Here is a 16,999-nt window from a genome sequence, read left to right as displayed (position 1 = left end):
ATTAATAAGTGCGAGTGTGTGGAACTAAGGGGAGCTGATGAAAAAGAGATTTAATTACCAGATACAGTGTGTTATTCTATTCGTGCTGGGAAGATGTCCAACTGGTTCACTTCAGAGGGAATTGTGTGATTTTTCTTCCCAGCATTAAACTGGAGTCAACCGACCTGAAACTGCATTTGCAAATAATCATTAGGGTGTGTATTTTAGGATCACACTGATGCATTATGTCGCATTGGGCTAATAACTTTATAGCTCCCTACCTGCACGTGCATGGATCCCCCCGTGTTATCTACACAGAAGTGAGAGCTTAGTGGAACTACAGCCCACTGTAATTTGTATATAAAGCGTGAGCCATAAACTTTAAATGATTTGTCTTTTTTTATTTATAGGATTCTTAAGACTGATTACACAAGAACAGGCATGTCAGCTGTTTATTTCTAATACGGATACACTTTTCTACTTCATCAAATATTTAGAAAGATTTTTAATATGTAACCAAAAATGTGTATAAATACTGTGTAAACATAAATGCTGGGGTGGAAAACCAAAACAAAAGAGAAGGCAAAGCAGGGGTAGGTAGTGTTGAAATGAATTTACAGCAGAATGCCTTAGGATTAAAACAGCTTTTGTTTTTCCATATATAGTGCAGTTCTGTTTGCTGTTGGCATGTTTTCTATTTTAGCTTTAATCAATTTAATAAAGTGCTAATAAAGTCTTCTCACATGTACTAAGTTTGTATATCATGAACTACACATGCAGTGCAAGAATGTCATTGCACACAGCATTCCTAAGAATCAGTAGTTTCAGAAAACTTTAAGACATTAAATTCTAAGTAAATGCATATATGTATGTTTCTTAAAAGATGCCTGCATAATTATTAGTAAGGAAAACAGTACTGTGGAAAGGGTGAAATGTGATCTGCTTCCAGCACAAAGTAACCAAACTTCCAATAACTGCAAAATCAAAAATACTCTTATACTAGTTAAGGCTAGAACAGTGGTTCTTAACCTTGTTGGCGGTACCGAACCCCACCAGTTTCATATGCGCATTCACTGAACCCCTCTTTAGTGAAAAATAAAATATGATTTTTTTCAAATTCAAGACATAGATATGTTTTTTATTGGTGCACAAAATGAGCGGTGCATGTCATGGTGGAGGCTCTGCCGAACCCCTGAGACCGACTCACCGAACCCCTAGGGTTCGATCAAACCCAGGTTAAGAACCACTGGGCTAGAATATAAGGGTGAATGTTGTGCCCCTATTATAACACTCGCCCTTCTATCTGTTGTAATGACTCATAAAGGATCTATGTTAAAGATCTTCCTTTGCTTTCTTATTTAACTTTGAGGCTATTATTTTTTCTTCGGGGTGGCTCCTTCTGTACCTGCCGTGCCCGCGTGCCAAAACCAAGAGACTGCAGGGACTCTGTGATGAAGCGCTGCGTCGGGGAGACACAGAGCATCACTAGCAGCTTGGCATCACCACCTGGTGGATGAAATGAGAGGTACATAAGGTGGAAGACAGATGGGTTTTTCCTGTCATTTTTGGGCACAAATTTCAACCCTGGATTTGGTTATTGTGGAGCTGAGTTAATCTTTTCCAGAAGACCCGGACACGGGAAATAGTGAGTCACTGGACATAAAAAGAATAAATAATGTGTGTGTGACTCACCTATGGCATCCTGCAGCAGATGAGTGAGTTTGCTGTTCCTGTAAGGGATGTGTGGTCTGTGTTCAGCCAGAGCTCCAAGGACATCGGACAGAGCCGAGAGACTACGGTTTATACATGATGACTCCCAGAGAGCTGCACCTGAAACTCCAGACATACCTGGGACACATTTAGACGGCCTAAAGTTAGATAATGTGCTCTCTAACTGAGGTTATTGTAGTCAGCCCTAAAAATCTTAGAAACATGGTGTCTAACCACATACTTCTGGATGGAATTATCTTGGCCTCCAGTAACACTGTGAGCAATCACTTATAACCAGGATGTGTCCTTTACTGTGCATATTATAGCAATATGCAGGACTGCTTTCCCGCATTTGGGCAATTTCTCTAAAATTAGAAACATCCTGCCACAGAGTGATGCTGCAAAACTAGTTCATGCATTTATTACTTCTAGGATGGACTATTATAATTCATTATTATCAGGATGCCCTTAAAATGCCCTCAAAAGTCTTGAGTTGATCCAAAATAATGCAGCGAGAGTACTGACAGGGACTAGAAAGAGAATCTCTGGCTGTCTTTCACAGGATAACTTTGGTCCTGTCTCCCACCCCTCGCCAGAGCTGGTTACATCAGATGGCTGTCCTCCCCGAGCCTGGTTCTGCTGGAGGTTTCTTCCTGTTTAAAGGTAATTTTTCCTTCCCACTGTTGCCAAGTGCTTGCTCAAAGGGCATTTTTTGATTGTTGGGGTTTCCTCTCCATTACTGTAGGGCTTTACCTTACAATATAAAGCGCTCTGTGGCGACAGTTGTTGTGATTTGGCAGTATAACAAAAAGAAATTGAACTGAATTGTTTTACTTTTGTTTTCTTGAATAACATTGCGCCCAGTTACCTCACTGACCTCCTCAATCTGTACACTCCTTGTCGTGCATTAAGATCATCAAGTCAATTACTCCTGGCCCAACCTAAGTTTAGACTGAAGACCAGAGGCGATCGTGCCTTTGCTTCAGCTGCACCCAACCTTTGGAATAGCCTCCCTGCTTCTATTCGAGCCTTGGACTTTATCCAATCCTTTAAATCAAGATTGAAAGCATATCTATTTGACTTGGCTTTCATGACCAGTTAAATCTTTTAAACTTTAAACTTTTAAATCGTTTACATTTTTTATTACATTTTATTAAATTTATTATTTTATTATTAATTTTACTGCTGTTTTTGTCTTCTTAGTGGATTTTGTATTTATCTAAATCTTCTGGTCTGTTAGTGCCTCTATCCTGTCTGTGCTAGTGCCTGATCTGTACCCTGTTATTGACTTATGTTGATTCTCCATATTACTGTGGAGCACTTTGGTGTGCCTTCGGGTTTTAAATATGCTATATAAATAAAACTGTATTGTATTGTATTGTACTTTGAAGCCCAACCTTTTGATTAATTACTTTGTAGTTCCTAGTCCAGGCTCTGACTGGAAAAAAGAAACTTCTAAACTGCATATTTAGCTCAAACAGACTAAAAAATAGTCATGGAAAACTAAGCACTAGGCAGATTTGTCATGTCTCGAGTCTCCGGTTTCCCAGTAAATTATTGCACCATAAACCACTTCCCAGAATGCCAACCTTTTCAAAGAATGTCCTCCTGCACGGAGCACCTACCAGCACACTCGCTGCCAGCCAGGTCCACCAGCTGAAGCTTTGTCCTGAATGGAGTCTGAGTGATGCTGTGTCTCGGGGAGGGGCAGGGAGAAAGGGACGGGGTCGAGCAGGGAGAGGACGCGGGGCTTGCAGAGGTTTCGTCCGCTGAGTGGTGGGCGGCGAGGTTGGCACGGCGACAGCGTGGACTCCACCACTCCTTCTGGGTGGAGCGCCGCATGTCCATCTTGGCACTCTGTAGCCTGCGGGCTGATTGGAAGAGCGAAAGGGTTACGATGCAAGAACGTGTGAACGGCAGGTCACTGAAAGAGGTCCTCAATGAATTCCCAGACATGCATCTCACCCAGGGCCACTGCATTGGGACTCTTGGAGGAAACCGTGAGGGTCACAATGAGGTGAGAGCGTGATGAGTCCGCGTGGACAAGGGTGGGACAGTGAGCTCTGAGCTTCAGAACGCTGCTAATAATCTGCATCACCTCAGAGGCATTACTCACGGGCCTGAAAAACATAAAGGGAAAGTCCTTAAAATACAAAAAAAAAAGATTACATTATTAAAACTGTTTTCAGTATTTTTAGATTTCTTTATTATATTATCAGTCAAATCTGCAGTTCTTCTTTGCTCTGTGGAGTCTGCTGGTTTTATTCTTGGATTCTTGGATACACATCAGAGGCATTCTTAAAAATTCACAATCAGCTTTAAAAGGCGACAACAATGCTTGTTCATTTAATTGTAAAACACTCGATATCTAGAGGAACAACAACCTTTCTACTAAATTTCACTGCCATATGTAATCAGATTAGACTTGTTTGCATTCTTTGACAGCTCCACTTTCTTAGTTTCTATATTACCTTCCTGTCCCAGTGTGCCTGTCCGCTTTGGGCAATCAGCTGTGAGGGTCCCAGGGGCTTTGTGTCAAACTAGGAGACATCTGTAGCACAGCTGAGGGCGCTTTAGAGGATGTCTTTGTCTGCATATATTGTATGCTTTTATGTTGAAATGCTTGTTCCATGTACGTGTATGGGAATATCACGTGATTTCAATCCAGCCTCAATAATGAGTAAGAAAAATTGATGGAGAGATGGATGTTGTCATAATTGGCACATGAATTCTTGAGTTATATAACAGATCCTCAACAGTGAGCTGGTCTGTGGTAAAACACATGGCAAACTTAGCTTTGCTGCAGCAAGCTGGCTGTCACCAGTGTTTAGACGTTTAATGGCTAGAGGAATACGAGACAATTTAAACCTGTTTTTTAGTAAACAAAGCGAAGCAATAGTGCCAGGGATATGGAGAGGTGGTGATTACACAGATCTGCTTTGCTGCTGGGCTGAAAATGTGTCTGTAGCATGCATATTTGAAGCATGTACACTATATACAGTGCTGTGAAAAGGTATTTCCCCACTTCCTGATTTTTGTTGTTGTTGCATATTTGTCGCACTTACACGCTTCAGATCATCAAACTAATTTTAATATTAAAAACATAACCCGGATAAATACAAAAATGGAGTTTTAAAATGATCGTTTTATTTATTATGGGGAAAGAAGCTATCCAGACCATCAAAAATGACCTCACAAACAGGGACCTCTATCTTAAGGGCTTCTGTTTAGATGAGGCACGACCTGTATGGGTGGAAATATGTGTTCGTTGGGCTGGCAAAGGCAAACTACTGTGAAGCAATAATGATTGTTAGCTGACGTTAAAATGTTCTACTACAACCACATTTTTTCAACTCTGCTGCTGAAAAAAGTGAAACTTTCCAGTTTTATGAAGTTGCTAAGGGTAAAAACCTTTCAAGCAATTGAGAGCTCATCAGGAGTCAGGAGTCACCCTTTTGCTTTCCTTTAGCTTCATTTTCACCACTTTTCAATTCGGAGCTGAATTTCTGGCGTCTTATCTTTTTAAAGCTTCATAAACATGCGTTCATAGATTAGCTCGGAGTGGGCTGAGCTTCTTTTCTCTGCCCACTACATCCAGAAACGTGGCCAAGAGCAGAATTCCTGTCTGTGTGATCAAGAACTAAATAAAGTCTGAAAAACCAGAGGAGGACAGCTTGTAATTCCATGTGGGCCCAACGGTATACATGCCCTCTTTTTTATGAATGGTGATGATGATGATTGGTACACTGGTCTTAGTATTTTTATGAAAAGCCTTCTAGTATATTGCTCTTCTAGTATGTAGACCAGTCATACAAAAGCCCACATAAACTGCTGTATCTTAGCTCTGGCTCTACTCACTCAGATGTGAGGGAGGGGACCTGGCTGGCACCGGAGGAGGAGGTGATGACATCCCGTCTCTGGCCAGCTGCATTGCTGTGCTCATCCCTGGCCAGCAGGTCAAACACCTCATTGTTGTACACCTCCATCACTGACACTTCCACTGTGTGACTTTCTGCAGGCTTCTCAGAGATCAGCCTGGGCATCACATGGTAACAGAAAGGAAGGAAGCAAAACAAAGTAGATATTATGCTTTCTTGTGGATCAAACTACTAAAAAAGACTTGAGAAACACATCCAACCCTTTTTTCTCTCACCGAAAGAGCTCAGCAGCAGCCTTTGGGATAATACCCTGCTGTGCCTCCTGCTGTGTCCCTGAGAGCTCATCCAGGAACTGGGATCCCATCATGGTGTGAGTCTTCCCACTGCCTGTCTGCCCATATGCCATGATACACACATTATAGCTGAAAGGCAGGAAGCAAGGTGACATTCAATTACTGTCGAAGCCATGCAGTCATATTATGCTGCTCAGTTTGCTCCGCTCATTCACGCACCAGAGTGTTAAATGAAGACAGTTGAATTAATCCATCGGAATAACATTTGACTTGATATAGAGCTCTTTTTTTCCGCATAGTTTCATGCTCACCCATCCAGCAGAGATGTTAGAAGTGACTTGACTTCTTCAAACACAGCCTCCTGGGAATCCTCTGGTCCGTGTACCCTGAAAGAAGTGCGCATTGCCACAGTCACTAACAACTGAAAAATAATTGGAGAAATGTCGTCCATTGTATGGTGATGCCAGCATATTGTTTTACCTCTCAAACTCAAACATTTTGTTTTGCACCAGCATCCCCGCCTTCATGCAATTCACCATCACTGTATCCTAAATAAAAAGAGGGATTAAAGTAAAGGCAGGTATGCAGCAATCAATGAAAATCATTTGTAAGAGTCGGCAACACTGACATCACTGACTGCTTGGATTACTTCCTCTGATGATGCAGACCTGATGGAGAAAACACTGGGTTATCTTAAGTTCTCTCATTTTTAACAACTTTTCTTCATTTAATTGTGTATTCATGTTGCATTGCCTGTTCACTCACCCTGATCCGGAAGTTGAGGACTGGATCTGGTCAAAAGGAAGAACTGGACGCACCCTGCAGTGAACCCGAATGTTTCCTCTGAGCTCCTGAAGTGAAACAAACATCAGTGATTAAAAGATTCAGTACAGCTCTTTCTTTTTATTCCATCATCTAACACTTTTGTCTTCTTACCACCAGTGTGTTGTGAAGTTCTTTCCGCTTCCGCCTCTCTGCCCTGCAGTTCTCCCTTTCTTCCTCCAGAGAGTGCTCCAGGGCTGCAACACGAACCTGCAAATCTGCACATGGTGTGCACATTTTTCAGTCAGAACTAAGGTTCAGTGTATCACACAAATATTCAACATCATGCTGTCCTCTTTTTAGCAACATATCCAGTCATGGTAAAAAGAAAGTGCACCCTGTGTTAATTCTAAACTTCTACATATCAGGTAAACAACACAACCTCAGATGAACGCCAACATTTACACCAACTAACATACTAACTGATGCCTGTAGAGTTTGAGTTGTAGCTCTTGGGTTTTTTGCAGTTTCTCTGATCATTGCACAGCTTGACTTTGGGCTGAATTTGCTGGGATGATGCCACCTAAATGCTTCAGACCAGTAAATCATGTTATTTTTTTAATTATATTTTGATATGTAAAACCTTAGAATTTGAAAAGGATGCCATTTGATTTTTATCATGACTGTAAAAATGAACTGTGAAAGGCCACAACTTTGTCTCTGTGTTTAAACCTTATTTGAAACTATAAGAAAATACTTTTAATTTATTGGGGAAGCTTTGAGAAAATGGACTGGACTTTAATATAAAGGATATCGTCTCAGAAAGCTGACACTAATATACAGTAAAAGGCATGGATATTAAGGTATTCATATATCAAAGTGCACCTAGTTTTAATCAACTTACAGCATCGTATTTTTTGGCAGGTTTACCTGAACATTATCTAATATCCTTCTGTCTTTGTGATCAGCTGGTGACATCTGCAGCAGAACCTTTTAACATCTTAAACTTCTGAATACTGTTATTGTCAGCCTAAAAATAATTTTATGTGAAATTTTAGTCAATCAAATGAAATCCTAAAGTCAGAGTCCACATGCTTTAAGATGTGCCTCCTCTAACTGCTGCTTCACTGTTTCGGGATGCATTGCAGTTTTCACATTTTAAACAAAAAAGGTTTCAAAACACCAAAAGTATCACCGTCACTGCCCACAGATGCTACTTTAATATTAACCTGAGGTTCCATTCAGATACTTACTCTGAAATCCATCCTCACTGTGACCGTTCAGAGATGAGTTGGCTTGCTCTACTTTCTCCAGGAGCTGCTTGCTCTGCTCCTCCAACTCGGTGGCAAAACTCACATACACTGCAAACAACTCACTCAGGTCATGCTTCACAGCCTGCCACAAACACACAGAGTGGACAAATGAAGGGAGTGTTTACACAAACCCTTCCTAACTATACATATTCTCCTAAGAACCGAGGAAAAAAGGACCTTCCCCTTCAACTTTTTTGTGATTTCCTGCCTCTTTGGAGCTAAAAGAGGCCACCCAAACACATGAAATATCAATGGAAAGCCCAGGATGTCCTCTATTTAGTACATCAGGACTTAGTATGGTAGCTCAAATAAGTAAAAAGATATAGACAAAAAACAAATTACACAGGATATAAATGAATAGGCTGGTTCTCAGGAGGATATACATATAGCTTTTACTTTAGCCTTTACTTGACCCAACTGACTTACCGGTAGCTAATTATACACCAATCTCCAGCACTGAAATGTAAACATTTCTTGAAAGCCTAGTTTCAAACAGCTAACTTATAGTTTGCAGAGGGATAGTTTCTTTGAGGAGTTAGAGTACATTGTAGCACAGAAACAGCCTTTGACAGTGGACTCATGTCTATGTTTGTCCTGTTAGAGATCAGGGCAGCGTTCGATAACAATAATTTAATACAGAGATTAGAACAAACTATTGGCATTAAAGGAACTGGGCTGCTGGGGTTTGAATCATATCTGTCTGACTCCAATTTGTTCATGTAAATGTGGAATTTTCTTCACATGCAGAAGTTAGTCATGGAGTTCCACAGGGCGCTCTGCTGGGACCAGTACTATATACATTATACATGCTTCTCTTCTACAATAATATTAGAAAACACTGCATATATTTTCATTGCTATGAAGATGATACTCAGTTATATCTAAACCCGACCTAAACAGATCAGTTAAACCAAAACACTGCAGCTAGACTAATGACAGGGACAAGAAAAGGAGACCAGATTTTTCCTATTCTGGGTTCTCCTCATTGGTTCCTTTACAAATCCAGAACTGAATTTAAAATCCATGATCATCATGACTGACATAATCTTGAACAATCAGGCCCCACCAAGTTATCCTATTGTTGAATTTCTAAAAGTAGAACGGGAGGCAGAGCCTTCATCGTCACGTTCCTCCTCTGTGGAAACAGCTTCCAATTTAGATTCAGAAGACAGACACTGTCTAATTTTAAGATTTAAGGTAAATTTTATAGTTAAGGTTGCATCAGGTGACTCTAAAGCCTCCTTTAGTTATGCTGCTATAAGCTCAGACTGGTGCTGACTGCACCACTGTCTTTTCAGTCAACACATGTTAATACAACACTGCAGCATGCCTTTGTCTTCTTCCTCTCTTAGTCTGTGTTTTGTCTCTTTATGCTCTCTTATTTATTTTCTCTTCTCTCCCCTCTCACTCCCAACCTGTCGTGGCTTCCCACTTCCCACTATCCTAAAGTGTTTGCTCACAGGGAGTTGCCTGATTGTTGGGTTTTTTTTTTCTAATTTGCTACTATATAAATAAACAATTGAACTGAATTGAAGTAAAGTGAACTGAACCCAAGTTACTATCTACCACATATACACACATCTCAATATATTTTTACCTGAACCCCTGAGAGAAGCTTGATGAGGGCTGATTGGGTTATCTTCCGTGTACTACTCTGAAGCTGATGATCGTTCACAGCCTTGGTTCCCTCATCATGGTCCCGGCGCTGTCTACCCGAACACTGAAAATCAAACGTGCAAAAGTGAGTCATCAAAATTTCTCTTTTATATGAAGTTAAAACGTAGTTCAACATCAACAATTCAATTCAATTCAACCGGTCGCAGCAGATGGCTGCCCCTCCCTGAGCCTGGTTCTGCCGGAGGTTTCTTCCTATTAAAAGGGAGTTTTTCCTTCCCACTGTCGCCAAAGTGCTTGCTCATAGGAAGTCATATGATTGTTGGGTTTTTCTCTGTATCTATGAAGCGCCTTGAGGCGACTTTTGTTGTGATTTGGCGCTATATAAATAAAATTGAATTGAATTGAATTGAATTGAAAAACTTACCACATCACTTTTAAGGTCTGCGATCAATGAATGGAAATACAGAGGGTTAACAACAAGCTGCACACCACTGGTTACACTAGAACAACAAGGCCAGATTAGGCTTTGCCAGAAAACATCAAAATGAGTCTGCACAGTTTTGAAAAACTTCTTTGGACGGATGAAACCAAGATTACATAAAAGTATGGAGAAGGAGAAAATCAGCTCAAGATCTCAAGGACGCTGCGTGATCTGTCACACACGTTGGCAGTTGTGTGATGACATTGGGCTGCTAATGTGACTGCCGATAGAAGCAGCAGGATGAAGTGTACAGACCTATACTCTCTGCTCACATTCAGACAAATGCTGCAAAACTGATCGAACAGCACTCATTATCCAGCAAATGGATAATGATCCAAAGGAAAAGCAATCCAAGATTTCCTTAAGGCAAAGAAATATGATATGCTTTAGTGGCCAAGTCATTCACCTGATGTCAACCTGAGAGAATGTGGTTTTTATTTATTGAAGAAAAAACTGAAGTCAAATAGAAGCAAAACATCATCATCCATGTAACAAAAAGAATCCTTATATTTAAAATTATGTTCGGTTGTCCAATTCATAGCCTCTGAAGGTGGTGGATTGTGTATAAAAATAGCTGTAAGTCCTAAAAAGTTACTGCCAAATTCTTGTAAAAACACTTAATTTAAGCTGAAAGTTTGCACTTCAATCACTTCTTGATTGTTTGCCTTTGTACTGTGGTGTACAAAATAAAATGTGCCTTTGCCCAATAAATTATGGATCTAAGTCTTAGAGAGTGGAAGGGAAACAAACAAATGAGGATGAAGTGATCTGTAAAGTACAGTGAAGGGGGTAACAGTCATTTGCACATAATTCTGGTGCATTTGAGCTACATGCCTAACTAATGAAACAGCTTGATAGAAATTATGATCCATTTTGTCCCAATGTGCCATTTAGATACACATTCAGTTAACCATCCATTTAAAGCACTCAAATAGAGACCGATTCAAATGTTCCCGCACATAGCGTGAGTACTAAGGTGTAATAAACCTCATGCATTTAAAGTAAGTGCACAAGCACACTCCAACGCCTATTGGCACTAAAAATAATTTAGAAAAGAAAGAAAGAAAGAAGTTATGCACACAAAAGCTGTGCCTGAGGTCCATAAAAAACCATGATAAATAAGGTGCAGACAGGAAAATACTAGAATAAAATGATCAAAATCTACTTTTTGGCTAAAGATAAGCCTATATGTGTGTTAGATGTCAAAAGTATTCTCACCTCTGCAAGTCTTAAATGAAGAAGGGCATTCTCGGTCTCCAGTTCAAGTATTCTCTCCTCTTTACTCTGAAATACGAAGAAATGTGTCCTGAAGGATTTGGGATGCAGTTTGCACAACTCATGTTCAGTAACTTGTAAAAAAAAATCTAATAAACCAATAATAAACCAATAATAATCTAATAAACCATTCCCTAATGTCTAACAATGACTCACCCTTAATTTGTGCTCCAGCAGGTGTACCTGATGAGCAAATATTTGGTCTCGGTTTATAAAGAGAGGCATTTTGTAGAAGGAAGGAAGCAAGTATAGAGCAGCTTGCCTGGCCTCGTCCCTTTTCTTTCTCAGCTGATCATGTGTTGTCCTCTCAGGTCACATAATCAGATTAGCAACGCTCAGCAGCAACTCTCTCAGTTCTGTTTTACCTGTCTGTGTTTGGCAGGTGCAGACTACAGTATGTTGCCTTCATACTGGCATGAGAACAATAACCGTTTAATTGTGATTTGAGCATGACAGCATTTTTTTTAATGACTTGGCTTTCTTCACTTTCAGGTGTTGGGAGTTATTTGTGTTTATGCGGCCAAGTGTTTGTCACTTTCCACCGACAGAGGGCAGCAAAGTGCGCGAAGAGCGGTTCGTCAAAAGGAAGACGTAAACATTACGAAGAAGAAAAATAGTTCCGCATAGTCACAGGTTTTTCTTTCCCCTGTCAGGCAGGAGACTCACTGCACTGTGGTTCTCCGGTTTGGTCACAACATGGCAAGGCTAAAAGAGAAAAGGCGAGAGAAAATCAGCGTCGCCTCCGAGGTACAGTGTTTTAGCGTTTGTCTCACATTTCCCATCTATCTCTCTGTTTAGCTGACGTCTGATAGGTGCTGTAGCTTTCCCCGTGTACATTCTTAAAATTCATTCGTTTAGGTCGCTCCCTGCCTCTGTGTTTTGAACGTTGACCTCTCCGTGTGTCACACCTGTAAAATCCTACAGATTGATCGTCTGGAGGAGCAGCGGGTGCGTTGCCAGGACAACTTAGAGAGGGCGGAGTTCAAGAGCAGGAAGGAGAAGCTCTCTGAAAAGCAGAGGTGAGGCTGAAGGAGATGATGAAGACTCCACGTTAGTGTGTATACCTCCCACTGGCATTTCAAGGCAACTTTGGCCTTGGGACTGGGACTGTTGTGGAGGAAACTCCCTGCAAGACTGTCCTTGTTAAAATATATACTTGTTATTTATTCCTGCTTAAAGCACGTTATTATTTATTATACCTGTTTTCAGTGATATCAACTTTTGGTGCCCCTCGTGGAGGGCTACACCAATAAGCTGAACTCAGTTGGTGCAGCCATCCACAACAGTCCCAGTTTCTCATGCGGCTCTTTGGGAAAATGAATTGCCCATCCATCACATTTGAGGAATTCAGGAAGCGTGTCTGTCAAAATCAGCCAAGCTTCCTGCTTTTGAAACCCCTTGTGAATAAGGAAATAACCAAAAGTAGCTATTAATACAAAAAACAATATTTTAATGAGTTGAACACTAATCTGAAGTCTAAATAAAGTGTATGAGTTGAGAATATAGATTTTAAAAAGGGATTGAAATAAACGATGAACATAAGGGAACAAATGAATGTGTTGTTCTGTTGCATGAGGTGTGAAGGATTTGTGTTGGATTTGCTCTTGCATGTCTTTGGCTTTCCTGTTTGTGGCTGTTTTGTGGTAGTTGCAGGTCTGCGTGGCTCTTTAGTGAGCAAGAACTCATGAAAAGGCATCTTGTGCCACTTAGAGATTAAAAAAAAAGAAAGAAAGAATGTAAAAACTTCACCCAACAGTGATGTTTCTCCTTAATATTGCCTTTTTTTCTTTCTTTTAAAAAAAAAATCAGACAAGATCTGGAGGATGAAATGACCATCATGAATGAGAGGGTGCAGAAGCTAGGTGAGCCTTAATATTAAAATTCTTGTTCATGTGTATTCACTGTGTGTTCTTACTTTTCCTGTGTATTTGTAATATTTATTGAGCGCTCGAGGACCACATAGTCCCGTTTTCACTAAGGGTTAATTGACAAACTGATTAGCAAACTAATCAACATGTCATATTTAGTCATCCTGAAAGGTGCATTTTAAAAAGAAAGCAGGTGAAAGTAAAATTTTATTGATGACACATTTAAGGAAACTGAAGAATGTCGTGCTTTTTGAGTGTAGTATACAAAATATTTGTCTTCTGTCTTCTTTTGACTGAGCCAGCTTTCCCATATAAAAAAACAAAAATAGTTTCAGTATGTTGTAAACTGGCCCCAGGCTGCGACAGCAGATCATTTGCTGGTTTTGCTCGTGCCAGAGGACTAAAAATAAATAGAAAGTGATGGCTGCTGCATATTTTATACAGTTTTTCTTTTGCTTTTCCAGACAAGGAGCTGGAGATGTTACGAGGTGAAAACCGGAGGAACATGTTGCTGTCAGTCGCTCTGCTGGCTATCAGTGCTTTCTTCTACTACGGGTTTTTCTACAACACAGACAAGTCATAAAACCACACTAAAAATGGGACCCATGATTCTGCAAAGAGCATCAAACTCAAAGCCATCTTGGTACAGGGACACGGTTGTGAACACATGAAAAGGCCCAGCAGACAAAGAAAATGAATTCTGGTTATGCCTTTATATATTTGACCTCTGTACACTTGTAACACTATTCTTCATCTGAATGTTTACCTTATGCTGCCTTCCATTTGCCTCAGATGTCCGAGCTGGGAGTGACATCAACCCTGAGTTAGTAAGGTAACAAAAGTAAGGAAATGTGGGATTTGTTTTGCCTTTTAGCACTTAAAAAAACATTGCTCTGCATGTGACTTTTTTAGCAAGTCGCAGAAACATAATAGTAATAGTACAAATTACAAGTGTTGCAGTTTTGGTTGCGGATGCTTCGACTTTCCAAGTCTGACAGGAAACATCAAATGAAAGCAGCATCGTGCTCCTAACAAACCACCATGTACTTGCTGTATTTTGCGCAACATGTCAAATAGATACTTTATCAAGCAGTGCCGGACAAGTCTGCTTTTCAGTCATTTCAGTAAGTGTTTGTATGCATGGTACACAGTATTTGTGCAGTTAAATGCATGAAAATATTTGATATTTGTGCCCTTTGTATTGTCATTAAGTCAAAGGCCGAGCCTGGAGATTTTTTTCTTTCCTTTTATCGATACTCATGCTGGTCGTACACCTACCTCCTAATAACTGCGCTTCCAGAAATGGCCAACATGCTCACAAATGTCCTTTGAAATATGACTGTACACAGTTATGCTCTGAAATTTGGATTTTTAAAATAATTGATCTGTTTAAATGCTTTTTTTTTTTTGCCATTTGTGCGTATGTCTTTTAAATCCATATAATAAATGCTTTGTGCCAAATTCAATGCATATTGTTTACTGTTTATGTACTATTTGTAATGTGCTAGGGTTTTTTTTTTAGTGACACCTTTATTTATTTTTTTATTTATTTAGATAACTTATCCATTCATTCTTCCTGAAAGTAGCAGACTAGGATTTATCATGTTCTGAGAGAACATGTAGGAGATTTTTTTTTATAATTTCACAGGTACAGAAGGCGTGATCTCTTCAGGAAACATATTGTTAGTGTCAGAGGTGACATTTTTCACCCAGTCACACAGCCATTGCAGGATTTTTGTGGCAGGGTGGGGAAGTCTGATTTAAAAAGTCTTAAGGCCTTCCTATAGTTCTGAGAATGTAATGATTAAAGCAGCATTCCTGTGTCTTATTTGTATCGACGTCTGTTTAGCCTGTCCTTTTTCATCAGCAACATTCACATGAGGGACTAAAACCACCAAAATATGATCTGCATTTTGTTTTTGTTTTTTTATTGTTATCGTGAGAAGCATTACAACAGTCAGCAAGTCAGAAGTTTTTAAATCGTACTCTTTTAATATTGTACACTTTACTTATATGTGATCTGACCTTATAGATGAGCTGGACAGCTGTAAAAAGCAATATCAGTGTACGGTTATGACAGCACTGTAATCCATCGCAGTGTGAGATTTTTTAAATGCATTTATTTATAGGTTGTTTAAGATCTTCAAACTAGTTTTAATATTAGACCAAAAAAACATGATAAATATAAAAGGTACATTTTTAAATGATGATATCATGTCACAATCTAAAGTCATTGATATCTATCAGTCTGGAAAGGGTTGCAAAGCCATTTATAAGGCTTTGGGATGCCAGTGAGCAACAATGAGGGCCAGAGTTAAATATTTAACAATGAGAAACAGACTGGGCAAAAATGGCATCCACGGGAGAGTTCCAAGGAGAAAAGCTCTGCTAACCAAAAAGAACAAAAAGACTCGTCTCACATTTACCAAAAACACACTTACTGTTTGTAAGAACGTCTTACAAACAGTCAGACATGGTGGTGGTAGTGTGATGGTTTTCGCTGCTTCAGGATCTGGACGTGAATTCATGAAACTATGATCTCTACCAGAAAATCCTGAAGAAGAAAGTTCAGCCGTAAGTTCATGCTCTGAAGTTCAAGAGGGCTTGCAGCAGGACAGTCATCCAAAACAACTCCACAAACGAACAAACCAAATAGAATAAATATAAATAAAAATTAGTGCCCCAGTGAAAGATGCTTTGGAATGATCTTAAACAGGCTGAATGAATTACAATTCTTCAAAGAAGACTGGGCCAATGTAGAAGACTCATTACCAGTCACCACAAAGGTTTGATTGCAGCTCTTGCAGCCAAGGGTGGCACAACTAGTTATTAGTTAACTAGTTGTTAACTGCTTTTTCACACAAAAAAAGAAAAATATATATTTTGGTGACGTTAGCCTAATATTAAACTTTGATTATCTGAAACTTGTGCCTTATTACCACGTTTAGACAACTTAAAAAAGGACAGCAAGTCCTTTAAATAGATCTTCAGATGTTCCACAAGGAGCGGGTGGGTTATTTCTTGATATGGTGTTAACAGACAACAACAACAAAGAGAAAGAGAGAGAGAAATTAAAGGTCATTAAGGAAGCCAACTATCAACCTCTGCTAGTTCTATAACCTGACTTTCACCATTGCGTGATCAGTAATCACCCTTTTTGTGGACTTACTCTTAAAGCTCATTTCTTCATGTCCAATATTTATGGAAATCAGACAGGAAATAAAATTCTTTGTGTCTAGGTTGTTGGGTTAGGCACACTTTACCTTGCACTTTTCCCAAACTGTAAAACAAAAGCATTTCATCTTGCTTTCATGTTAAATGTGAAGCAGTGGACAGCTACCAATCCAGCACTCAGGGAGCAGTGTGTAGAGACGGTAGAGACGGTGTGTGTGTTTTATTTCAACAGATGTTTTATGATTATAATACATTTCTATACGGCTTTTCCTCCTTTCCTGAACCTTGCATAATTTTTGTACAAACAGTGAGGCTATTTCGAGCCACAGATGACAACAAATTTTAAATGCTCAAGTAAGTATTTTTGGAAAAGCGGGGGGATGTGTTGCCCAATCAGGAAGTGGACTGAACGATGTTTGTTTTTTGTTTTGGTTTTTTTCCACGCAGAAAAACTTAAGATGCATTTTTTTGCTTGCCCTATTTGCTACTTGGCATTGGTTACAGTAAAAAACAAACAAACAAAAAACAACTATATAACATAACCACACCTTACCAAACAAATGTGTGTGTGTGCCCTACCTCCCACGCTGTCTATTATCACCGACTCAGTCCTCGTCAGACCTACGCACACTCATTCTCTCAGCCCCAG

At 39.7% G+C, this 16,999-nt stretch overlaps 2 protein-coding genes across 2 annotated transcripts; one reads left to right on the top strand and one right to left on the bottom strand.

Moving 5' to 3' along the window:
- Positions 1-365: 365 nt before the first annotated feature.
- kif25 (kinesin family member 25) lies at positions 366-11,599 on the bottom strand. Its single transcript, XM_026194010.2, has 15 exons — positions 11,465-11,599; positions 11,252-11,317; positions 9,533-9,655; positions 7,876-8,017; positions 6,797-6,900; positions 6,626-6,711; positions 6,489-6,528; positions 6,341-6,408; positions 6,172-6,246; positions 5,843-5,989; positions 5,548-5,724; positions 3,655-3,809; positions 3,315-3,560; positions 1,672-1,827; positions 366-1,485 (listed from the first exon to the last, which is right to left on the bottom strand). Exons 1-15 carry the CDS (start codon positions 11,531-11,533, stop codon positions 1,334-1,336), a joined length of 1,806 nt encoding a protein of 601 aa, XP_026049795.1. The 5' UTR covers positions 11,534-11,599; the 3' UTR covers positions 366-1,333.
- A 43-nt stretch (positions 11,600-11,642) lies between these two features.
- Positions 11,643-14,642, top strand: ccdc167 (coiled-coil domain containing 167). Its single transcript, XM_026194017.2, has 6 exons — positions 11,643-11,702; positions 11,801-11,881; positions 11,962-12,055; positions 12,233-12,327; positions 13,118-13,170; positions 13,641-14,642. Exons 2-6 carry the CDS (start codon positions 11,823-11,825, stop codon positions 13,757-13,759), a joined length of 420 nt encoding a protein of 139 aa, XP_026049802.2. The 5' UTR covers positions 11,643-11,702; positions 11,801-11,822; the 3' UTR covers positions 13,760-14,642.
- The last annotated feature ends 2,357 nt before the right edge of the window (positions 14,643-16,999 follow it).

The sequence above is a fragment of the Astatotilapia calliptera genome, chromosome 15, assembly GCF_964374335.1.
Source record: "Astatotilapia calliptera chromosome 15, fAstCal68.1, whole genome shotgun sequence".
Classification (NCBI taxonomy): Eukaryota; Metazoa; Chordata; class Actinopteri; order Cichliformes; family Cichlidae; genus Astatotilapia; species Astatotilapia calliptera.
Note: the sequence above shows the minus strand (reverse complement) of the source record. Positions and strands in the feature narration are given on the sequence as shown.

Coding starts and splice junctions, on each gene's coding strand:
- kif25 (XM_026194010.2), bottom strand. CDS start 11,533: ATGCCTCTCTTTATAAACCGAGACCAAATATTTGCTCATCAGGTACAC. Junction 3,810..5,547: donor GTCCCCTCCCTCACATCTGA/GTGAGTAGAGCC, acceptor TATGTTTTTCAG/GCCCGTGAGTAATGCCTCTG. Junction 3,561..3,654: donor TCCCAATGCAGTGGCCCTGG/GTGAGATGCATG, acceptor TCTTCCAATCAG/CCCGCAGGCTACAGAGTGCC.
- ccdc167 (XM_026194017.2), top strand. CDS start 11,823: ATGCGGCCAAGTGTTTGTCACTTTCCACCGACAGAGGGCAGCAAAGTG. Junction 12,056..12,232: donor AAATCAGCGTCGCCTCCGAG/GTACAGTGTTTT, acceptor AAAATCCTACAG/ATTGATCGTCTGGAGGAGCA. Junction 12,328..13,117: donor AAGCTCTCTGAAAAGCAGAG/GTGAGGCTGAAG, acceptor AAAAAAAATCAG/ACAAGATCTGGAGGATGAAA.